Raw genomic sequence first — 25,157 nt, forward strand, 5'->3', positions numbered from 1 at the left:
CTTAAATACTGAGCCAAGGTCATTCTGCACACTCTTACTTCGGTGTCTCCTTCTGTAGAGTTTCATATTTACCACAAGAAATTTTGTAAATACTACAAATGACTGACTGTAGAGGCATACGTAGTTATTTACGTAAAACTATTTGCTAGTTTTTCAAGTCTACCAGTGTGCTCTATCCAAGCACCCCGAAATCTACAATAAAAACTGATGTAGTATTCAGGGAGCATTGCAGACCTTGCGTAGGAATACAAACTACAGCTTCAGTTGTATCAGTTGCTTTCCAAATAAAATAAGAACAAATACAGAGGTGCAGGCGAGGCCAGAATGAGATCCATGGACTTGTGTTACTGTATTCTTAAACCTGTGCCCCTGTTTTATTTACATACCACAGGACCTGGTCTTCCAGTGAGTCCCATGGGACCAGGTGGGCCTCTCATAGCGATCTGAGAAAACAAACCAACCAAAACAACAGGTATCAAGAACAAGCTGCCAGCCAGCACACAAATTCTACATCAATACAATTTCCAATGCATTAGCAAATAGCCCCCGTCATTGACCCAGTTCCTTATTGAAGGATAACTACTGCGATGAGACGATGCTTTGGGCTCTTTACTTCACATCCTGCATGATATAAAGTGGAAATTTTTTTGGAGCTGTACCCTTGCGGCAGCTTTGTTTGCAGGCTCCTTGTGCTCACCCTAGCTTGCTGAAGAATAGCTTGCGCTTGAGCTTCCTGGGCTGAGATTGTTGGGCCCTTCTCGCCATCTCCACCAAAGCGGAACTGCAAGTATCAGAACAAGAAAAGGACTCAGAATTTACCATATTAAAACCACACTTGTTATTTGCTGCAACTGTGCAAACCACTTCAAAGACACAGGCTCTCAGTCCTTAGTTCATTCCACTCACTTCAGAAGACTGCTGCACTGGGGCCACTGGATCCACCATGAATATTAACCCATTGGTAATAGTTTAGAACTGAAGTGCAAATCTAAATCCTTATGAGCAAATATTTTCTTGATCTCATAGGATTTTGGTTTTCATTTTGTTTGCTTGCTTGCTTGTTTCAGAGGCCAAAATAGATTCTAATTATCTGCAAAACCTCATTAAAAATAAGTACCAAAATTAATTAATTTTCTGTACATTTGTAGCTACCCACAGAAAAATGCAATTCAATTTAAGGTAGACTTCAATTAGAAAAAAATCTTTGGTATCTAAAATGAAACAGTTTTGCGCCATTTCTGATAATTTCAAACTAAATTACAGCACTCATTGCGGCACCCCTGGGCTGTTATTGCTCATGAAACTGCTCGCAGAAGCTTTGCAAGGTTGCAGAGGCGCTAAGCTGCAGCAAGAAGCACGGCTTCCCAAAGGTCTCGCATAGGAACAGGCTGCCCCGAGGGGTGGGGGAGTCACCATCCCTGGAGGTAAAACTACGCAGACGTGGCACTTGGGGACATGGTTTAGGAGGCCTGGGGGTGTTGGGTTGGGGGTTGGACTCGATCTTAGAGGTCTTTTCCAACCTTAATGACTCTATGATTCGATGATATGAAGGCCATGAATCTTTTGCCGCCCACAGCAGTTTGCTTGGTTTGCCTACACCCAGAGCTGGCACGGTAACTGAGGTCTTTCTCTCCAGTCGTATTATTATCAGAATGGAAGGATTTTTTTGGAAAGCGATGGAAAATTTATTGCTTTAAGCCCCCACAGATGAACACCTGACTTCTAAAATGAGAACTACCAAGCCTTCTATCATTTGAAAGGAGGCCAGGTGGTTTGTTGGGATCGCAAAACGTGGAATCAGCCAGCGTTTTCAAAATACTTTTCCAAGCAAAAGTACCTAAATTTATTGTCTTGCATCCATTGAAAAGTTGAACCCATTTTGATGACTTCAAGAGCTACACGTGATGATGAAGAGCCACACATTCCACAAAAGGTGTCTCCCACATGTTACTTGGTGGTTTGCATGTATCTCTGTGACAAGACAGTCTGTCACTGCTAGATCCGATTTTTACTGTTTTTTTACTGTTTAGTCCTTTCTACCAGGATGGCTCTTAAGCTTTAGATGAGCAGGTCATCTGCTATGAAAGGACAGTGGCTTCTCAGTGGGGTTTATAAATGTGGAAAAGAATTCTGGAAGGTGGTTAAACCACTAGGCTGGAATTTGGGAGACCTGAAGCCAATTTCTTCCTTCCTGAGAAATTTCTGGTCTGACTTGGTAAATCACTTGCGGTGAGACTCATCAACATCTACAAATAAAGCTCCGAAGTGACTGATAGGTTAAATATTAGTCCACACTTACTACCTTCAATGGAACAAACTGACACAGCAATTACAGACGGAAGAATGATTTGGGAGTGACTCCCCTGAGGAGTAGTGGCATTTTTCCATCAACTAATTATTGGTAAACAGATACTTCTGTTACACAGCCAGCTGCGATAACGGAACTTGGTGCAAGCACGAGGTCAAAAGCATTGGCTTATTTTAATAAACTTCCATTGACTGTTTCATAAATAGGAAATAAACTTTACAAAATCATCCTTTCCTCACTGATACTGATGGAGACCTGCCTCCTGTACCAGAACTGCAGCAACTGCAGCTCCGAGGCATTTTACTTGGCTTTACATAGCAAAAACACTGCCCCTTCATTTACCGTGGGTTTATCCGTTCTCTGGGATGGTAGTACTCATCGGAGCTTTCCCATACACACGTACACGTAGGAATAATGAATTCCATGCATACAGTACTTTTCATACCACAAAACTGCAAGCTCCTTTAACAGCTTTGGGCTTGTTCCTCCACCTGCTAAAACAGATGGTGTTTTGCTTTGACTCCAGTGGGAGCAGAGCTGGCTATGTGCATATATTTCTATTCAAAGGATGCACTGACTCTTCAAAGAGGACACTGAGGTCCAATTTTAAGCATGGAATGCTTAAAATTCTCCACGTCAAGGAGACTTGAAAGTACACACGCCTGCTGGGAGTACATGCCCTTTGTGCAACAGCAAACTCCTTGTTTAGGACATATAGTAGCAAATAATAGCTGCTGTTGAAAATATAAGGAGGATTTTGGTGAGTGTAATACATTCATGTAGGTTCCAATCTGGCAGCCATGCAGGACCTAAAGCATATGTTTTGTTTCAAGAATAAAAGGTACCATATGAGCTTCAAATGCTTACACCATAGAAGAAACCCTGTATCATCTCTCCTTCCAAAGACAAAGTCATATGAGAGAAGAAAACACCTACACGTTTCTTGAAGCACACTTCCCCTCTTGGGGGGTTGGCTGCCCTGTGATCATAACACAACTTACCGGCAACATTAACATGGTACCTGGGGGACCCGCTAAGCCATCAGCACCAGGGAGACCAGGGCGGCCAGGTGGACCCTAAGACAGCAAAGGGATGAGAACAAAGAGAGTTCTGTAAGATAAACCTTTTGAGTCACTCACACGCACTTACACACGTATTCATGATGCTGCTCTTGGAGGTTTCATCTTCTCTTTGCAAATGGTTTGGGAATGTTATTCATTATTAGTGAGGTAATTAAAGAGCTGAGTTTGGGGAAGACATTCAGCAATAGGGAATAAAGTTGCTCTCTTTAATTATTTTACTTACAGATTATATTAAAAATGGAGTACGGAGTACCTAATTACAGAGGCTTTGCTCATGATTTCATAGGTTGGGCTGAGCCGAGATCTGCATTGTGTTCCAGTGTCTGCTTTATTTGATCTGGAGAACTAACACTGCTGATTCTCTTTAAACCCTTTGAGCAGGCTTTTCAAAGGCTACATAAGTCCTGCAGCTATGATTTGAAATCTGTTTTTTATGAAACCTAATTCTCCCTTACACTTTTAAAAGAGCTAAACTTTTTGTTGAAGCAGTGTGCCAATGCGCGTACGTGATGCTCATGATTATTGATCCAACATGCTGCGTTGATAAACACGCCTTTTGTGACAAGTTAGATTTACAGTTGCACCTTTCCTCCCAGCAATTTGCAGGCTGCGTTTTTACCAGCTGAAGCTGTCAAGGGCGGGAAGGACCTGCGTCAGGAGTGCTCACTTGCCTGCTGCACGTCTGCCAAACAGAGTACTCATTCACCAGAACGACTCTCTGCAGGGTTGCAGTGACAGACCAACAAACCTCACTGTCTTAACTGGTTCCTTCTGCTGCTCAGTTGAACGTAACAATGGGAAAGCCGATCTGAAAAATCCTGGTGCTTTTTCCCCTCTTCAGGATTAAGATCAGTAGTCTGTTACCCAGTCTGTTTGAGCTCTTTTTTTCAAAAAAGCCTGAAGCACCAAAAAGTAATTCCTCACTAATAACCCAGCACAGGTAACCTTAAATTGAGATTTATTACTAAATCAGATGTAAAATATTGAATAAAATGTTGTAATTGTTAAAAAGAACCCTTATCTATGCAGGCAATTTTGAGATAAGGATAAAAAATAGAAAAAAACCCAAATGCACTTGCAAAGCCTTCACCCTGACCTGCAGCGACTTTATGCCATATGATTATGAGCCTTTGTGAAGATTAGACCTGAAAGCTTAGGTCAGAAGATGAAGATTACATTACTGAAGATGAAACTAAAGGTTAGATTAGTTTTCACTTTCTTCTTCCATGACACCGTTTTATATGAAGGAAGCAAAAGCAGGACCACTTCTGGTTGTCTCCAGAAGGGTATGTTCATTCCCTTCTCAATTGCTTTACACCCTTTATTGGGATTAGAACAAGATACAATTTAGTTCAAAAGCTGAAGCACTATAGGCAGCTACAAAAAGTGGTGCATTTCTCAACCAACTGTTCTGTAGCTCCGTGCTTAAACAACATTCTCAATCCTTCTAGGTATTAATGTGGGCTTTTTAAAATTAAGCAACGTGATTTTCCTGAGTGGTAATTTTCTCAGAATGCTACTTTTCCAGATTTCTTACCTAAGACGAAAGGTAGTCAGGATAGTTGGAGCAAGAGCTAGAGCCTTTATTCATATACACTGATTGTTGTTTAATTAAAAACCCAAACCTGTCCACATATGTTTAAAATTTAAAGACATGTTACTTCATTAGGATGGACTCTGACAGCAGAATCTTGTTGCACAAATCTGTATTGCTCTCATGAGTTTGGCAACTCATTTCTACAATTATTTATTTGTGTAATGTGTCCCTTTTATATATAACATGAAGTCTGTTCCATGACAGGCACGTGATATATTTAGTGAGGAATTTCTTTATGATTAACTCAGTAAGCAGTTAGTTAAAAAACTGGGTATTATCAGCAGTTATTCCATTACAATGTGTTAAAATTTCCGTTTTACAAGTTTAAATTCCAAAATATATTTAGTTAATCTACAAGAAAGAACTATGAAAGACGTGTGGATGCAGACTTACTATCGAGGTGAAGCATTGTTGGGATTTTAACACTATCTCATTATTCAGTGAGGCGGTAGCATCTTCTCCACATCTTCTATACACAAATACGGCACAAACACGCTAGACTCATCAGTAAACTATCACTCATGCAACCCAGGAACGCTTTTTTGTAGCCTATTTTCCTCTTTTTCAAAATTGTGTCAGTTGTGGCAGGAAGAAAAGGCTTGTGAGAACACGTCAGACTAAAACAATAGCTTAAATTTCAGTTATATTCATACCTGGATTGGGTTCTCATGCTGTAAGTTATTTAATATGGCCAATAAATTCTGCCTGGATCATCTAAATATTATCCATCACTTTCAAAATTTCCGTGTGTATTTTGATTCTGCAGAGCTTGTTTTTCTCTGTATGTCTACATGTTACAGCTGAGGTCATACTGATTTTTTAGAAACCCATTCAAATCCATATGAAATGTTTGTACCAATTGCTTTATTATATTTTAAAATAATACATATCAAAACAGAGAAATATGGAAAAATAGGAACTTAATTTTTTTCCTGTATTTACAGTACATATTTCTACCACTAAGGAAATGTTTGTCCAGATTCCCAGTTGATTTGCTCAGCTGAGTAAATCAGCCTCAGTTCCGCTGAAGGTCCTTAACCTATGTATATATATTTCAGATCTTGTAGCAATGAGCGCAAGACATACCATGAATACACAGGATAATCTGCACGTTGACTTACCCTTTCACCAGGGTCACCTGGCGGACCAACAGGACCTTGTAGACCTGGGGGACCTGTAAGACCCTATGGAAAATGAATGACATCATTAAGCTGAATGACGGCTTGCAGCATTTTTGAACTTTCTTTTTCTCTGGAAATTTATGTTGAACACATATTTGGATAAAATAATTTATAAGGCAGCATACATTTTTGTCTTACAAAGATTTATAGCCAACATTCAGAAGTGTGATTTTTACGTGCGCTCAGCTTGTAGCATGCTGTCACCGAAAACGCTGGCGATGACCGTTTTTACTAAAAACGCTAAGCCCAATACACCATTTGGGAACTATGATAAGACCAACATTAACTGTGTTAACTCATGATCACCAAAGCATAGCAAATAAATCAAAGGCAATAAAAGGAAATCGTGATTAAGCTACTTACAGCAGGTCCTCTTGGTCCTGGTGGTCCTTCAATGAGCATACCCTAGGGGGGGATGAAAAAGGTATTACTGGTTGTGCCTTGGAGAAAAATATGAACTATCTCTTTAGCTGAACTATGAACTCAACATTTCTTAGTGCTTTGATAAACTTTTCTGGGGATCTTCTCTCCACAGTTACTAGAACTGGAATCTGAATTGCTGTGTGCCTTTAGAAGTGAGAAAGACTTCTAGGCTGGAGGGATCTCATAGTACTGGATCCAAAATAATTTTTTTTTTAATGCTGTGAAAGAATTTGATGTGAAGAGCTCTGGCCATTTCTGTGTTGTGGGTCTTACAGCACCTCCTGGCTCCTCTTTTTGAATGCAGACACTAGTCCAAATTCTAGATCACGGTAAGACCTCCGAATACAGGCTCCTCACTTGTATTTGGCTTCCCATAGGAAGGAGGACTGGGCAACAAGCTCGAAGCTAGCTGTAGTGAACTCCAGCAACGCTGGAGATGGGCAGCGGATACCTCTTCAGTATTAGGGATGTAAATGGGCTGCATCTTGCTATGGTTTAAAAAAAAGTCATGCATGTTATGAGCTAACATGCTCTGAGCTCCTTCACAGATGATGACTGAGAGGCCACAGTCTTGACTTGTACTTGTTCGTTATTGTAGTCCTTTAACTTTGGTGATCAGCAACTTAACCCAATGCTAATCCTGGGGTAGGAATATAGAATTAAAGGGGCTTTTGGAACACAGAATCCAGACCTTTGATATTTAGGTAACAATGACACATCGCAGTATCTTATCAGGCTTTGACTTAAACTAATTTTTTCCCTTGATATTTCTGTACCTCATTTCCTATGAAATAAAAACTAAATTAAACTTCAATTTCTATTTGGGTCCAATATATATTTGAAAGCAGTCCTTGAAAATTCTAGAAGAGTAAACCACACTGGCATTCAACTCCTTCTACATATTAAGTAATCATTTATGTCTTCTTTTAAATGCAGTTACCTTTTTATTTCTAACCATCAAGCATGACGCTACAGTGAACCTTTGCCCTACTGTAAAAGCACTTCGTTTCTATACTACTATCTAGAGTTGAGAAAATTTCTGTGCGCTACTGATCCATTACTGTGCTTATGACCAACTTGTAACCTCCGAAGAAAGTACTTAATTAAACTTTCAGCAGTTTGGTTTTACCAGCACAGGTTAAACACAGGAGCATTGACTTAACTTCTCAGAGGGACTCCCTTGCCCTTGTTGAAAGCTGCGGTTCCAGCGTTACCTGTGCCTAAGGTGGCAGCTATCTCTGTAGGTCTGTCCGAGCTGTAGTTACTAAATGGCCTGAAGAGCAGATCTATGCTCCGATTTCCTCTGCACAAGAATTCTCCTTGTTTTAAAGAACATGTGGTTAGTCCTTTGTGCAACCGAAAGAGAAGGCTGAACAGGCTACTGTCCGCTATCTCACTTCTGCACCATCCACGCTGCAGGTGATTGTTTCAGAGATCAAGGATAAGGTTACTGCCATCCTATCATGAACAACATGGTTTGACAATGATGTATCAACAGCGTACATATGTTATATAGCGCTAAAGAAAAACTCACCCACATCTGTACTTACAGGCTCAATCACAGCTGGTTCTCCCTTTTGGCCTTTTTCTCCATAAGCTCCATGTCCAGTCACCTGCCCAGTAAAAACAGCCCCCAAAATGAAAATAAGTAAGTAGACGGTCTAAGGACCTGGTACAATAAAGAACTAGAGCAACCTCTAACTGAAAGCTAGAGCTGGAATTGATCAGTGCTACAAAACACACGTCCCAGGGACAAACCATACAATCAAAAATATTTGATACGTGAGAAATGGAAAATGCAAAACCTGCATGTGCACGTTTCAAATTACTGGGTATTGTCCATCTGTAGTTTTTCCAATGATGTGCAAGAGTTTGAACCCCATGGTTTGCTTTAGGACTTCAGACTAAGAATCTAAAACTTGTGTGTGCAAGTCACAGAGCTGTTTCTTTTCTTGTCTGAATGGACATTTGCTTGGCAATTAACAATGACTCTTCGTGGCTTTCTGAGTTAAGCAAGCCTAAAGTAAGCTGGAAAAAAAGATCTCTTGGTCCCATATGGACAGTGCCTTTCAAGCTCCTAATTTTTTTCATTAGACATCCACAACATGTAAATTAGTCTGAGAAGAGTCTGTGACTTCATGGCATAAGCGGGAATGGAGTTAAGTGCCATTGTAAACATGAAATGGTATTTCATGGATAGCCAGTTCTGCCTCCTAACTGCATGAATTTCCATCAACCACAAAATTCTTTTAGGATCAGCCCTATGGGAAGTTCTGGGCTCAGGATTAAGATAACAGAAGTACCGAAAACAACAGGTGAATAACGCGTGCTAATGGCAGAACACAAACAGATTTGAGTTTCACACAAAGAAGAAGAAACTGATTTTTTTTCTTCAGACCAGGAGATTCATATTTTCCTTCAGAAGTACCTCCCTTGATAGCTAACATATCCACCGCAAACTAGAAACTAAATTCAGCTATCATCAGATGAAAATTTGAAATGCTTTCATTTCAGTAGAGTGATTCCATGTTTATACTAAAATAGTTGGGGATTTGAAAATGTTTAGGGTAATGTTACAGTATTTCAATATGAAATATTTTGGAAAGGAGAAAGAGAGATATAGATCCATGGCTTGTGCATTTTGTATTGATTTATAAAGGCACTGATCTCACTAGTAGTGATTCAATAGTTCATAAAAGTCAAGTAGCAAGAGGTATAGAGAAAATGTGTTTTATTACACTAATGAAAATTGGTTGTAAAAAATTACATCAGGTCTCCGTCTTTGGAAATATTGCCCCTTTTTTGAAAGTTTCTGGGTACTGAGGACTTTCCATCTTGCCCTTTTAATGAAAGGTAGAACTTCACTTGTTCCAAATATATTCATATGTCAAAGGAAAACGATATGATATATCTGGTTCAGCAGATGAGAGCTGTAATAAAGCTGGCACCGATCAGAGCCTGGGTTCTGATTCAAGCTTCCCGACTCCTTCAGTTTTGTGGCAAGGCAATTTAGGTTGAAATTTACACCAGGGGATAGAGTCTACGCAGTCATCTGCTTAATGCAGGCACAAATGGTGCCTTACGGGCTCTTTGCTTTGCAGATAATCTGACCTTTTCTGTGTCATTCTGCCACAGTGTCCCCATCTGTGCTAGAAGGAAAAAAGTAAGCTCGTATCACATTGCATAGATAAGGATCATTAAAAATACAATGACCCCAACAGGGTTTAAAAGGAGTGATAAATGAAATCCAGAAGTATGGGTTTCAAGGTTGGCAGAGAAAAGCAACCTCACAGCATTTGCTGTTATTTCTTGGATCCTTTGTAAACTGAAGTTTGGACTTTGTGAGGAGAAAATAAAGATAGGACTGAGCAAACAGGGCAAACAAAATTCTCCTTTCCTACTACATTCAGGGCCTTCCCAATTAAAAGTCCAAACGGGAATTAATTTTGCTTCCAGTCTTAGTTGTATTAATTTTCTTTGCAGCTTCCACAGTCTGGTAAACTGGTAAATGAGGATCTTGGCACAACTAAAGGAAAATTAAAGCTTTGCTGTTAAGCCTGTGATTAAGTCAGAGGGAAAGAGAGAGCTATAAAACACACAAAAAAGAGCATGATTCACAGGATCCACCATGTCATCCTATCTTCTTTTATATATACTGAGCTGTTAAATCACTCCTGCAAGGTCATAAACCTGTCACCATTGACTAAGCTGAGTTTCATGAAAGGGTTCGGACCTTCACCTTCCCACTCAGGAATTTTCTCCTTGGAAAGCAGCAGAAGCCATAGGGTTCTAGACACTTATATGCATTTCAACTTCTTAGGGTAATCATATACAAATCTCAATTACAGTACTTGCACCTGCATTAGAACTTATGCTCTTTCCAGCTTTAGCTCTAGTTTAGAAAGATTTTTTAAAACTGTTCATTTTTTAATTTATTTTTGGAATTCCACCTCTTCTTTCCTTTCCCTCCCATCTTCAACCCTCCCTTATTCCCTTCACCAAAAGAGACAAAACCCCTATATTTAACAAAACCAAAAAGTTCAGGATTATTAAAACAAGAGGATGGGCCTGATCCAAGCCCAACCAAAAGTGAGACTATATCTAAGATGTACAAGGAGCTCTGGATCAGACTCTGTACAGTTCTGAGACTGTACAACAATAAAAGAATCGCTGAATTAAATTAATCTGCATTATGCCTTCCATCAACTTACGCTCGTTTCTGTGATATCGGTCTCTGCAGGAACACCTGGACCAAACTCCTCATTAGTGGAATCGGTTGGTTTCTCTTCATATTCTTTATATTCATAAAAATCATATTCGCCTAAATCTCCATCTACCAGCAGATCAGATTCACTGAGGTCTACTCCTCTGCTTCCATATCCAGTTTCCTCAGTTTTTTTATCATAATCCTCTCCAGTTATGTATTCTTCAGCAAATACTTCTTCAACAGGATTTTGCTATTCGTATCAGTAGCAAAGATTTGGGAATAGGAGGAATACGTGAGTTACTGTTAGTAAAGCAACATAAGCATATGCTGATCCACCGTGACGACTCGTCAAAAGAAAGAACAGTAGAACTACAGCATATTGTCTTTTAATTAGAGTCTGAAGGAAGGGAAGTCCGGCCTTTCAGAGCAATTAAAAGATCTTTGTGTGAGTAGTACAAAGTAATGCTTTCATACACTTTTTTTTAATTATTATTTCCAAAACCACTGAATTCAATGTGCACTGCTTGCTTCGTGTTACTTTAGTGCCAAATATAGCTAAATTTCCCTGCTTGGTTTCACACTTACAAGTATTCATGAATGAACATATGCACCACAATGAGCAGTGAATAAATTCAGACCCTTTTACAGTGACAACTTCAGTTAAGCCCAGCCTTCTTTATGATTTTGTGTCTATAACTACCAACACTGAGCTAAATGTTTCAACTTCTTTTCCCTTGTCAATGATTTTGAGGTTTATTTATCTCTCAAAAAGTCGTGCTTCATCTTTATCACAGCATTTTATATATTTTTTGGCAGAGTCAAATTCCACCTGCAAAACTCAGACCAATTTGAACATCTCTGAAATCTAAGCTTTCATCTTCAAGAATGTAAACTGTCAAACCAAGCAACCAATTTACAAGCACCAAAGCCGTTTAGAAGAATGGTATATTTGAGATGTACAAAACCATTTGGGGAAAAAAAAAAGAGGATTGCTTTGCTCTGTTACAGAGGTCTCTTGAAAGGATAATTTTGAAAGATATCAAAGTTCAGATATTGCAAATATGGGATGGATATTCTAGATGGCCAGACAAGATGAACTAGTACGATCATTAAAAAGATATTAAAATGCTAATCAGCATCCACAGCAATTAAAAATATCTTGATCTAACCGTGATATTGAAATATATTGCAATTAAAATAGCAGGCCAGATTCTAATTTAACAGTTCCATCAGCTACAGGACAATTACTTCTGCTGTACAGCTAGAGTAAATGTGGATCTCAACCAATTTTAAGCCAAATTTTGCCTTAATGCAGAACTGCTTTCACTAGGGAAAGCATCTGGTGCTTTGGATCTACCTCATAACAACTGCACTGTTGCACAACTGGCCTATAATTGCCCAATAAACAGAACAATTTAAATATGCCTCTGTTGATCAACTTGTGAGAAGGAAACAGGAGATCTAACACAAGAACGGCTTACAGTAGAATGAGTAAAATGTATCTTAATTCACCTTCCAAGATAAATAGCAGGAAAACCAAAAAAACAAACAGGGACTCTCTGTCTCTTTTCAAATGTTTGGGGTGGGGGTGGGGGTCAATTTTGTACATCTTTCAAACAATATATCTTCATTTTGAAAGGAAAATTGAAAATAAAAGTGAAAACAAAGTTTCTTATAATCAGCCATCATTTTCTAAAACTAGCATTAATTAATATGCAGACATATTAATCAACACTGGCTTTAGGTGTAGCAATCTTAACAAAATAATGTTTAGGCTTGTCATTGTGGCTTGCTAAAAACGCGGTTTTTAACATGAGTCAAAATAATCATTTTACCTTTTTGTCAGTTCAAAATACAATGTTTTGTAGAACCTCAGTGAAAAGTAAATGATTTGGTTTAGTTAGCTGAAGAACTATTAAAAGGAAATGATGGCTCCTGGCTCAACTTCAATACACTGCTACGGCTGCAGCCATTCTTTGTCTTGCGTTAGGCTCTTTTTATGCCACCTCTTAAAAGTTACAGGAAAAATTAGAGACTTCACTTCCTCTTAGATTAGGGCTATGTCTAAGTATTTAACCCAGTTTATACTAGACATAGCTCCAGTCACATCCGCACTGGATGCAACAACCCTGCAGTTCCCAGCATATACCACTGATGATTTCCAGAATGAGGAACTCTCCAGTCTAAAGATTCAGCAGATTTCTACAGAATTAATGGGAATTCTGCCCAAGAAAATAGTAGGTTCTGATATTGGCTGAGAAGGCATAAAACTGCATTAATTGCTGTTATATAGAGATATGTATATGTACAGAGATGCACATTCATCCGTTTAAAATGTGTTTGTGCTTTTTTAATCGGTGACACCTGGCGAGCAAGTATTTTTGCCCGTCATTTTCTCAAGAGTCCTTATTACCTCATTTGCTTCAGTAGCTCTGGAGGGAGCCTCGGTCTGGGGCCCATAGTCGTTTTCAGCTATGCTATACTCTTGAAATCCATCAACAACGTTTACCTAGTATGAAAGAAAAGGTACATCGTTAAAAAGAATCCTGCAGGAAAAATTCGAGAGGTATCACTTTTATTCAGGTTATGTTATTAACCAGACGTATTCATCTAGTGGGGTTAGGTATATTTTTTCTTATTATCAGAGATCTTCCAGTCTTGGCCTGGGAAAGATCTTGATTATTTCTTGGCTACCTTTACCCCTAGTTTGCCTTTTGTTGCTGCTTGATAACTTTTCTTCTTCTTGGATGCATATTTTTCAGATTTTTTTGTTGTGGCCTTTTGGGGTTTGTCCTTTGAGCTAGCGGCCACTGTCCTCTTCTTCTTTTTGACCATGGCTTTCTTTTTCTGCAAACGTTATGAAAGATGGAATGGGAAAACATAAATAAAATGAAAAGAAAACTGAGAAAGCATGAACGAAAGAAGGGTAACCAAATGTGAGATGAATGCTGTCAGCCGTGAGACCTTCCATCTCTAACTGAAAGCAAGTGCTACAGCTACAGAGTAAAGAAATGAGTGAAAGGAAAACATTAAGCTTATATAGAGAAGACACAAACTGACAAACCATGTGGTAGGGGACAGCTGGACACCACACAACAAACAGATCAGATTCTGTTACCTCTGTTTGTGCTACTGTCTCTTCGAACAGTGGGGGTCCCTCTGTTACTGAATCAGTGTCTTTATAATCTGCATCCCCATACTCATAGTCATACTCGATAAAATCTTCTGGTGCGTACTACATTGCAAATGGAAAAATATCAGGCATTCCCGTGTTAGTGGTATCAAACTAGATTCGCAATACTGGAAAGCATCTTAACCTTTACTTAGGAGTAAAGCTTAAGAAAATTAAGGTAGCATGAACAATTTGATACAGTTATTCATTTGGAGGAAAAAAAACAATGTATTATTTATTTCAGAGCACAATGCAAAAGTCATAAAAAAGCAAGTAGTGGTGCCAGGAAAAAACTCTCTTTATTGGACTGCACAGAAGAATCAACTATACTTTGGATTTCTGGGAGCACCAATTGACCTTTGTGAAATCACGTCTTTAATCTTTGAATTGCAAATAATGCCTCATTTCACCTACACTCTTTTACCTGTGTTGTTTTCAGGTGACCAGAAGAGCGGAGAGATGCCAATAGCTGACACGAATAGGGTAAATAATTTCAGATGCAGGAAAGTGGCCACAACTCACAAGTAACCATGGCTATCCTCCTCCTGTTTGCTGGAGAGTTCTCAAAAGCAGGGCAGCTCCACAGTATGCATTGCCTAAGCAAATGCTTCACTGGTATAATTTCATTTGAAGGTCAGATCCTCAGCTGCTGTAAACTGCTCCATAGCTCTGTATCTATAATAACTAGTATCAAATGAAGAGTTGGCCCACAAAACTTTTACAAGAGCAAACCGGTTTAGAATTGGCTTGTGCAATGTTGTGAACATGACCTAGGGAGCCAGGCACTCCTGAGCTGTAATCTTGGCTGTGCCACGAAGATACTGCTCTAGGTATTCGGTGCACCAAGGGCTACTCATCACGCCTAAGAAAGGGCAGCTCTAAACTGTCTTCCCACTCCCGTCGTGCTTGAAGCTACAGGAACTGGTTGGTCCTTCACATTAAAGCAGTCCCATGGCTGCTACCAACTCCCTTACGTCCCCAGGGAGCCAAAGGAAGGTGGAAGTGTGGCCGGAGCCTGGCCAAGTGCCTGCTTTGCCCTGTTTAGGAAGAAATATTCTGATGTGCCTCATGTGAGCTAGCCACTTCTGAAATGGCCTCTCTCCTGTCACAAGCCAGCGTCACAGTCTGTAAAACGAAGACAATGTCTGCTCGTTTCATTAGACTGCTGGGAGGAGTGGTACATTACATTGCCAAACGACTTTGAGGAGTCAGAGAAGTCACAAATATCATCAGCATCAGAAAGAGATTGACAGTTTAGAAGAAATTATAAATGAGATTAAAACAGAACTCCACAGTCCAAAATATATTCTACCACGTGACCAAATTATTAGTTTAACTGTTTTCCCCGGCAAAGCTTTCTGATAGAAATCTTGTACTTATGATTTTAGTGCGCCAAAAATACAGAGAAGTTGATTTCCTCAGGAAGTGTGAGCCTAACACTGCAAGGCCTTAATCACTTAAAAACCCCTTTACATGGGCTTCTGCTCCTTCACGCCCATGACTCCTCTGAGTCCTACTATGAGCAACAGCTTCTCTTAAAAAGAAGATACAGATCTTTTTAAGAAGTCAGATGCTTTTTATTTGATTATCCTTTTGACTATTTCTACAGCCATGCACATACAGCTTGGTTAGTCATGAGATTTGATAAACATCTAGAAACCTCTAGTCCAAAACTACATTGCACATCAATAAGAGGACATCAAACCACACTTAAATCACAAAACGTTTATCATCTTAGGCGGAGAATAGCCTCTCTGTGAAGTACACGGGCACTTCATATCTGCCTGTTATATACAGTAAGCAATGCTTTGATTTCATCAGTGGTATCATTGGCATCACAGAAGTAAGTTGATTCTATTTATACTTTTCAAAGCCAGCAGAATTTTAGACTTAAACCTGGTGAGGAATATGTGATTATCTCTCCCTGGTCAGTAAATTAATATTCAGTCCTAATCCCAGTGAACTCAATGAAGCACCTTTGACTTGTGCATGGAATTGTCCAAGGGCCTCATGGGCAGCGATGATACATTTTTACAGATGTGTAAATGTATAAAAACATATTTTCTGGCTTGTGCAGTTCTGGAAATGCAACTCAATACAACCTGCTTCTAACGAAGCACGCCACTGACATCCTGAAAAGAAAACACAGCGACAAGTTTCTAGGAGACCACAAGAAGGAAGCAGAGGAAAGAAATATCCACATGGATGGCAACAGCCATTTTGAAACAGTTACAGAACAGCGCTGAAATCGCTGCATTTCTTTGGAAATGATAAAAATGTGTGCAAATACATAAAATACGATTTGCTAATCTTCTGTCAAGAAGTCTCTGCAAACTAGGTTGATCTACAAGGAGGAAAAAAAAGCCTTTAGTGGAATTTACCTTGTCAAATTCAGCCATCCCGCCTTACCAGTGACAACCCGTTGCACACTTTTACATGCCTCCTCAGCCAAATGGCATGAATCAAACACCCGGATGGGTAATTTTTACTGGTACCAAAACAGCAGAGGCTACATTATCCAATATCTTAAGGGATAAGTGGAGGTACATTTTGGATAGACTCGCTGCTTCATTAGCTGGATTTAGATTTAAATATGCTGTTAGGAGTTTGTTTTAATAACTTCCAGACATGTAGATTCCTTTTTAGTAAGCACCGTAGACCTGTTCTGAAACTGGAAGCATTCATTCCAGCATTCATTTTGACCAATTAACAATTTAAATATAACTCTGGGGTGCTCAGTATTGTAACTGTTTTTCAAATCTCAGTAGTATGGCTTCCCTCAAGGTAAGCTGAATGGCTGTGCCGAATTGTGCCAACTATGCGACTAATAAAGTTACAGCAGTGGGTTACAAGAAGTTCTTCAGAGGGCATAAACTAAACAGAAATGTCGACTGGAAAAAAAACAAAAAGAAAGGAAAAATATGTGTGCCAAGTATGTTAGTATTAAAAAAGAAAGTGGTGAATAATTGATATTTATGCTAAGATCTGCCAGAGGCATATTTTGGAAACCCAGACATTTATGAATGAGAACTAGAAAACAGTCAAACAAAAAAGCATGAGTATGTGGAGAGATCTATTGCATCATGCATAATCAGAGAGAAAATGCTTTACTTTTGGGTACTGTGCTTCACTATTAAAGAAATGGAACTTTCTTGACATATGCAAAATATTATCACAAATACAGTGGTACATTTGGGTTGCAGGGCTGTGCAGGCACACAGACAAAAAGAACCGGAGTGGATGAGAAGTGGGGAATGCCAGTTTCCATGCTGGGATCAGATTACTGCCAAGCAAGTGAAGATCTTCTCCATGGACTTCTTTTTTTCCTTCCTTTTTAAGAGCACAGTATCAGAGGGTTATTACACAAGTTCTTGAACCTACAAGCTAGGACGTGTGGCCACCATGCCGAAACCATACTCAAGTAGTTTCTAATTGGCAGTACTTTGTAGTCCCCTGGTACATATTCCGAGTGGGAATATGCAGTAGCCCTAAACTTCCTGCATAGAAAGACCTTATTCATAGCAATCCTTCCTTTCCAGGCGTTTCTTTCAGAAAGACCAGCAACCCTAGTCTTTCACACCAGCCGAAACAGGGAGAAAATGTTTTGTACCGTACTGCACAGGTCCTGTTTCAACTAGTGAAACATAGATGCAAGATCTTCCACCTGTATCTCCTGAGGCACCATCTGTCCAGATGGAGGAATGCATCTCTACACCCCTAACTGGTGTAAAGATGTACTTCAGAAATATGATTTACTCCACCAGCATGATATCATCAACTCAACCTGATAAAGGCTGTTTTTAAGATGAGAAAACAGGACTGGTAAAGGACTGGCCAGTTAAATGAGGGCTAAACTGACAAATACCAGGAACAGATTTAACAGAGTGAATGATGGAGCTTTACTCACTCGCCTGCTGTGAAGCTGGCGACTCACACCTACCCTGCCATTAACAGTCAGGGCTAGATATGTGGCACATATCCCGTCTTTTTCTGGAGCTACTCAGATGACCAGAGCCAGAGGTACGAGCTGCTCAGTTTGAGGCCTCAACAAACCTTGAGAAAAGTGCCTTCGCATTTTGGAAGCTAACATTTCTAAGTGCAAAACCCATGCTATCTCAGGCCTTGCCTGACTTCACCGAAGTTGGGGCGTTCACAAAAATCTGTCATGGTTGCACCGCTCATCGAAGGAAAGAGAGCAAGCAGACTCTTGAAAATACAGGTGAAAGCATCTAGAATTTCAGAATTAAGTAATATAGATGGAAAAGTATCTCCTGCCACTTTCTAAATTTAGTCGAGACTACTAACTCTACCAGGAAATCAAAGCAGGGAAGAAAAGCAAGTATGGCAGAGATGAAGAGTGTAGTTGGAGAGAGCATCATTTGTTTTGTTAGCTACAGACCAAGGGAAGATATTGCCGGGCAGGAATGCAGCCAGACTATCAAGAAGCTGGAATGGGATTTAAAGGGGCATTCAGCTTGTGGATCATTCTAATGATCCTTCTACGAGTACAGACTTAGCCGAGCGCAAAATACACCTACCGCAGCTGTGCAGCATTACTTCAGTCCGGCTTGAGAGATCTATGAAAGCTTACCTAAACCCTAATACTGCTAGGTAATGGGGTGGTTACAGATCTGAGACAACAGAGATGAGATTCACCAAGTGTTCGTAGCAGTAGCAAAATATTTACAACTGTATTAACTTTCCCAGTGATTTCACATGAATATCAAAAATATTGACTCAAAATTATAGCTTCAGCTTGGACAATAGCTGGAACTTGGTGAAGGGATTTCAGCTAAGAGACATCAGGTAACACATACTTCAAATGCGATGCAATTTTCTGTTGTTTTTCTTCTCTTGTAAGACCACCAATAGTTACAGAACAGCCATCCTTGTAATGAATATCACATATGACTGTTTTCTTAAAAATGAAAGGAAGAATAAAACCTGCTGTTTCTTGATGGGACAAAATCTTTCCACTATGACCTCATGCTTTCTTTACCAGACTGATTATATTACACTACCAGATCATCATGCAATTCCAATTAAAGAGATGAACTGTTTTCTTCATCAGATGAATTTTAGAAGCAGAAGATCAGCAGCATGCAAGGCCTCTTTCAACTGCGGAATGACTTAAATATTCTGAAGTCAGTCTTACTTTGAAAATTAATTCTTCTGCTATCCATACCCTAAAAACCTACCCCCATTCCAGGATGCAGATTTCAGCAGTTTTTGCTTTACCTTTCCAAATTACAAGGAACTAACAACCTAAATCTTAAACCAAAGAACTGTCGTAAACTTAATTTTTCCATTGCCTAAAGATTAGCTAAATCATCTAGCCAGCTGAAGAGGCAAAGATGACTTTGAAACATTCTAGGCCCACTAACACTTCACAAAATGCAATACAATAAAGGATGGCAAGGCAAAATGAGAGTTTCAGAAATCAGATGCAGTAAAGTAAATAAATAAATGGTAGTAGATGTCAATCTTAGGACAGAAGGAAAGTTAAAAGATTTAAAAGACGGCCTCTTCTACCACATAGTCCTTATATTTTTCATAAAAGTGATAAAAGCAGGGAGATAAAAGGACATAAGAACAAAATCTTTAACTTCCAAAGATAGCCTGCGTCAAAAGAAAAACAAGATATTTAAGGTTCTTTATTATGTTAATTGCTTAAAGAAAAAGCCTATAAATCTACAGAAAGAGTGCTAGGAAGATCACTATTTTAGACACCTGCTAAGTTAGCTAACTGCAGTTCTAATCATGACATTAAACATGAAATTAAACGTGAAAATAATTATCTTTTGGTATGCTTCAGAAAGCTACTCTTTCTGATCAGTCAAACACCTGAAAGGACACTAAATTAACAGGGTCTGAAAGGATACATGAGGCCTCCAAGCTGACATATTTTGGGGGCCATTTGCACCTTTACTTTACCAAGTTCATTTCATTAAAGGCAAACATTTCATTTCTTCAAGTAATCCATTAGTTTGGGATGGGTCCAAAATAAATGTAGCAGAGTTCCTTCGGGGAGCAATTTCTTCAGCAGAAGTCAGACAGCGTGATTTACTGGGTTGCCGAAGAATCTTCCAAGAGAAGATCTGAAAGCCTGATAGCTGAGTCCATTGAAAACTAGACCTGACGACGCTCCAGAAAATATACTGCCCAACATCAAGGAAAATGAAGACTGGCGAGGTCTTTCCCTGCTCTAATTTCTGTGAGCTGGCCAAGCATATGTGATTGAACTGGAACTGAATTTAATACATTTCCATTTATAGTAGAAAGGGTTTTGAAAACAAGACAGAGGCCAGACTATTCACAGGGTATTTATAAGAAAAGCACAGGTGTGTAACTTCCTTAGGAAAACTAATCCTGATAATTTTAAAATATAATTTCATCCCCACATTTGATCTTAAAACCGAATTGCACATTTGGCATGAAATAAAGGTAATGATTACTGAATTAATCTTAAAGATCAGCATGATTTTTTTAATACTCTGAAGAAAAACAGCAGAATAGGGCAAAATCAACAAAGCAAAAGACCCTTTTGTCCCAAAGACAGATGGCCAATTTGCCCGTGTTCATGAGCCCTGCAATGCCTCGGAAAGGCTGGCACCAGTGGCTCCAGAGTAACACAACCTGTCATTTAATTCTAACATTCAGCAAGTTACCCCGGAGCCACCGGTGCCAGCCATTCCGAGCCACTGCGGGGCTCATGAAGATACCATACTATTAACCATCAGCCTTTGTTCTGTCAAATTCTGTGATGGAAGGGCGACAGTCTAGTACAGAGAACTCACATCTCTCGATCATTTCCTCTCCCTGCTGCCTACCAGTTTACTTGTTTGCAGCTCTTTGCCCCTCAGTTTGTCTGCTTTCTCTACATAAAAGCCCTCCAAAATTTGCAGGCCAGATTTTGCATGGTAAAATGACTGTGACACCAGAGTGAGATTATGCTAGTGCACTGTTCGAGTTACTTTCTGAAGTTCCTGGCCAGTTTGTTCTCCACTTAATTCTCTTTATCCAAAAGCTATTTAATTGTGCCAAACATTCTGAACTCTCTAGCAACCCTCCTCTGACATAAGACAATAGCATGCAACACTTAATGAATATATTTCAGGATACAATATGTTCCTCAAAAGGTCTGGCAACCTCCTCCTTGTTGTAAATCAATGACTTTGCTTGCAAGTTCTGAGAACTGACAGTTGTGCTCATCAAGTAACGACCTGCTTCGGTCCGGTTGGGAAGTACTCTCTCCCCCTTGCTGTGTTCAAATTTGAGCATTTTCTCTAATCAGATATTCTTTTGTTTTCTTCTAGAAGCAACTACAGATTCAGCACTATTTTTTAAGCAACTTGTAGGCAACACCTTTGTGGTGTAGCGACAACTGCTGAGGTCACCACCCTGTACTCGACAAGTTACAGAGATTCATACCTTGCTATTCACAAGCAAGAACAAGGATGACTGATGTACACTTCAATGAAAGCATGATGTGAAGGTGGAAATAACCAATAATAACCAACAGAGTAAAAGGTGTGGATATCGCTATTAATCTGTTGCTCTCCCATTTTCAAATTTCAGACTGAATGACACTTAGGTCTGATGAAGCTGGAACAAAACAGAGGAATAAAAGCACTCCGTACCGCAATGTCACTCACATGCATCTCTATCCTAATGGCTTAGTATGAACTGCCCACAGAAAGCCCCACAGTTCGGGCAAGCTCCCAAATTCAACAGATTTTTGCAGAGCCTGTACACAAAAGCTAGTTAAAGATCACCCAGTTAAATAAACCTTGTTTAGCCATATATTGCAGTTACTTGGATCCAGAAAGGTACCGATAGAATTAAAATCCAGCTCCAAAGCTTATATCTTGAAGTCCTTAGGTCACTCCTACCCAACCCCCTATAGGAAGGGAGAGGCGATGGAAGAGGATGCAGGAGGTTGACCTTGGTTAGGCAGGAGATAGCATGGGGATCAAGATAGCACAGCTGAGCAAGCTTGTAAAAGAGGGTAGAATTTAAGATATATCCTCCCTTCATAGGCTGGCTAGCTCTATGTCTTTATTCACAGCTTGCTGTTTTTGTGACTCCCACTGTGAGACGCTCAATTTTTCCTGAGCTTTACTTAGGGTAACCTCAGCACTTAATTCAGTGGTGAAGGGACCTTGCAAGTAAGAAGTAGGCATTGAAACCCTCTCTGTTGCACCACCCAAATCACAGTTTGAATCTGATGCCCAGGTAAAAAGAAAAGCTAACGAGAAAAAGAAAATCTCAATGTAGCACTTAAGGTATCATCAGTAAAGACGCTTAGATGTGAACAGGTAAACCTACATATGAGAGCAAAGTCATGGTCTTAAGGTCTTGACACAAACCTAACATTTTATAAAGCAAATATTGTACTCCTGAGGTTGCAATGATGTGACGTGCATGCTCAAGCTCGTTTAATGGAAGATCACTACAATATATTCCATCAATCTTCCCTTTTTATGGTTGGTAAGTTATTTTTAGCCTATATTTAGCCTACTAATTTATATTTTTAGTCTATATTTTAGTCTACTAATATTTTAGTCTTTTATTGAAGTCTCAGACCTCGCCCCCAACAAACGCACAAACAATTCTACCAGCTGAACTGGAAAGATGGCATAGGGTGGAAATGAGTACAGAAAAGGAAAGGACTCATTTAAGCCAGCACTGCTGTTGAAAGAAATGACCAAGACACTACAACGCTGGGTATGTGATTGTTTGCTCCTTTGCAGAAAGAAACACTGCCTAGGGTAATGAGGATTACACCAAGTTAAACAAAGTACTTTTGCCTTTAAACCTACATCACCTGAGACAAATCTTTCTCTCCAGATGTTTCTTTAGTGGTCTAAAAATGATGCAACTTTTCAGAAAAACTCCATTCCCGGGCTGTGAACTTGTCAGGAGACTACCAAGGTGTGCGGTACCAAGAGAAATCCTATTCAGCTACGGAGGTGCAACTCCGCAAACATAATTTACTATTTCACTGACAAAAATCAACCACCTCCTTTAGGTTTTGTAGTCAGTGCTGGAAATGCACGTTAATAGGCTCTGCAATCCCACAGTTTTTCCTCTAAGCCAAGTATCAGTTTCTTATTCTGGTCTGTAATAATTCAAAGGCTCAGAGATGTAAGGCCAGAAGGGACTCTCAGACCACCTTGACTAACTCCTCTATACTTCCAGAGTTCAAAACTTCTCCCCGTCACCCTGTAACTCAGCCAGCTGAAGTATAAATGACATTTCCCAAAACATTTAGAAAGGTATCTATCCTTGGCTTGAGGATATCTAGAGATACACTGCTTTGGACGTTTGTTCCTTCATTCCTAAAAATTTTGGTAGATCTTTTCCCATCTGAAATAATCTAACTTACTTTCTCTTCTCCCCCCAACTCATTCGTCTGCAGCCAGTATTTTCTTTTCATGAAGGTTCTTTGCATATGTGAACTGAGCAACACCTCAAGCTTTTGTCATTATTGTGGCCAAGTCAGATGTTCAGTTTTCCAATTCCCAAAACAACAACAGTTATGTACCTTTCATTTGACATTTCCATTTTTGCAATACATGTTTTGGTGACTGAACACCAGGACGGTGTGTGACGCTCCAGTATATACCTCAGCTGACAGCGCACAGAGAAGTAACACCGCAGCTGCATTCTTACAAACCAAGGCATGCACTGCATTTTTTTGCCAGTTCTGCTTTGAGTGCCCACGTACAAACTGTTTCCCTTCTTTAATAACCAGAGTCTTTTGAGGTTATTGTCCAACAAACGTTTTCAGCTTCTGCTGGCTTAAGCCAAAGCTGACACTGAAAGGCACAATCCGGCCAAGCCTTTAGTTCAGAGTTCTGTCTTCCCTCTTTCTCCCGTAGGAGTTGGTATGAAAACATGGGAGATCAAACCGGGAAATCAATCTAGCTAAACAGTAACCTTGTCACGTTGGCTTTCAGCTTGATCAGTATCCCAGCCTGGTAAATCACGTACCCCCAAAAGTGCTTTCACCGACACAGCGGCAAATGAAGCCCACAGACGGGGACAGTCGGCTGCGTGCCTGCTAACACACGCAAGCAGGCCGTATTGCACAGAGTATCTTCCTCTTCTCTATGTTCGCCCTGCATTTCTTTCTTTTCCTTGTGTGAGTCTCTTTGCCTTTAGTCGTGTTATCATCATTTGCTGCTCTACAATATCGTGTTTCTGAAAAATTTTAATAGCATCCATTTTACACTCATTTCTATATCGCTAGCAAAATTCCTAAGCAAGTCTACTAAAAAGTTAATTCAGTGATAGCTCTCAGTTTACAGTAATTTCTTAATAAGGCAGCCAGATTCAAATCTCTTTGTCAAGTACTTCATCTCTGCCATACAATGCCTTTTTTTAAAATTCAAATACCATATGTTGACAAATCAGGAGCCTTATGAAGGTCTAAGTCTATGAATTCCATCAGATACCACTATCAAACTTGTAAACTCAAAACATGCAATCAGGCATTTTGAAATCATTGTTTTCCATATAGGCTGCCTGTAAATATATTTTTACCTTTTAACACCTTATTTAATTTTGGAATCACAGTTCAAAAAAATCAGCATTGCTTTCTTCCATAACTTCTTCCAGTACCTAAATAAGACTGGTTTCACTTATTTCCTCAAAATGAATTATCCATGTGATTCGATAGGCAGCATCTCAAACGATAACGAGGTTTAGCAAGCTGCTTTTTTATCATTTAGCAGACAATCCCATAATTCTGGGCAATTCAGTCAGCCAATTATTCCACTGCACAGTCATCGCACTGGTAGTATTGCTGATGTGATTATTTCAGATTACTATTACACAACATGTTGAAGAGATCCATTGACTTCACTGGGATATTCCTGTGAAGTTACACATATGAGCTTATGGATAGCAACAAGGAAATTGCGTCTTGGTTCAGAAAGCAAAACAATTCAGTCACCACTCAGAGCAATAAATGGAAGCAAACAGAAATGGCAGCGCCCCATTTTTGTAATCTTTCAGCTCTGTTCAAGTTTTTTTCAAATTCATTTTAAAATGTTACATTACAAACTAAGATCTTTGATTTTACCTTTTTCTCTGTAGGTGCTCCCACAGGGCAAAAAAATAGGCCTTAGAAAAACACATTAAAAAACCACTAACCCCAAAAGCATTTTTGCAATGGCTGCT

The 25,157-nt window shown here is 39.5% G+C and overlaps 1 protein-coding gene across 4 annotated transcripts in view; it reads right to left on the reverse strand.

The window, feature by feature from the left end:
• The window catches only part of COL11A1 (collagen type XI alpha 1 chain), a 163,924-nt gene that overhangs the window by 98,288 nt on the left and 40,479 nt on the right, over positions 1–25,157 (reverse strand). Inside the window, exons 6-15 of one of the 4 annotated variants that reach the window (XM_075098257.1) lie at positions 13,917–14,033; positions 13,499–13,645; positions 13,212–13,307; positions 10,803–11,048; positions 8,142–8,204; positions 6,532–6,573; positions 6,109–6,171; positions 3,310–3,384; positions 698–781; positions 387–443 (exon numbers count right to left, since the gene is read on the reverse strand). In XM_075098257.1, the coding sequence (XP_074954358.1) occupies positions 387–443; positions 698–781; positions 3,310–3,384; positions 6,109–6,171; positions 6,532–6,573; positions 8,142–8,204; positions 10,803–11,048; positions 13,212–13,307; positions 13,499–13,645; positions 13,917–14,033 (990 nt within the window). The remainder of the gene's footprint in view (positions 1–386; positions 444–697; positions 782–3,309; positions 3,385–6,108; positions 6,172–6,531; positions 6,574–8,141; positions 8,205–10,802; positions 11,049–13,211; positions 13,308–13,498; positions 13,646–13,916; positions 14,034–25,157) is intronic. The other 3 variants (XM_075098258.1, XM_075098259.1, XM_075098260.1) reach the window with 3 other exon arrangements.

Source organism: Phalacrocorax aristotelis, chromosome 6 (genome assembly GCF_949628215.1).
Source record: "Phalacrocorax aristotelis chromosome 6, bGulAri2.1, whole genome shotgun sequence".
In the NCBI taxonomy this organism is placed as follows: domain Eukaryota; kingdom Metazoa; phylum Chordata; class Aves; order Suliformes; family Phalacrocoracidae; genus Phalacrocorax; species Phalacrocorax aristotelis.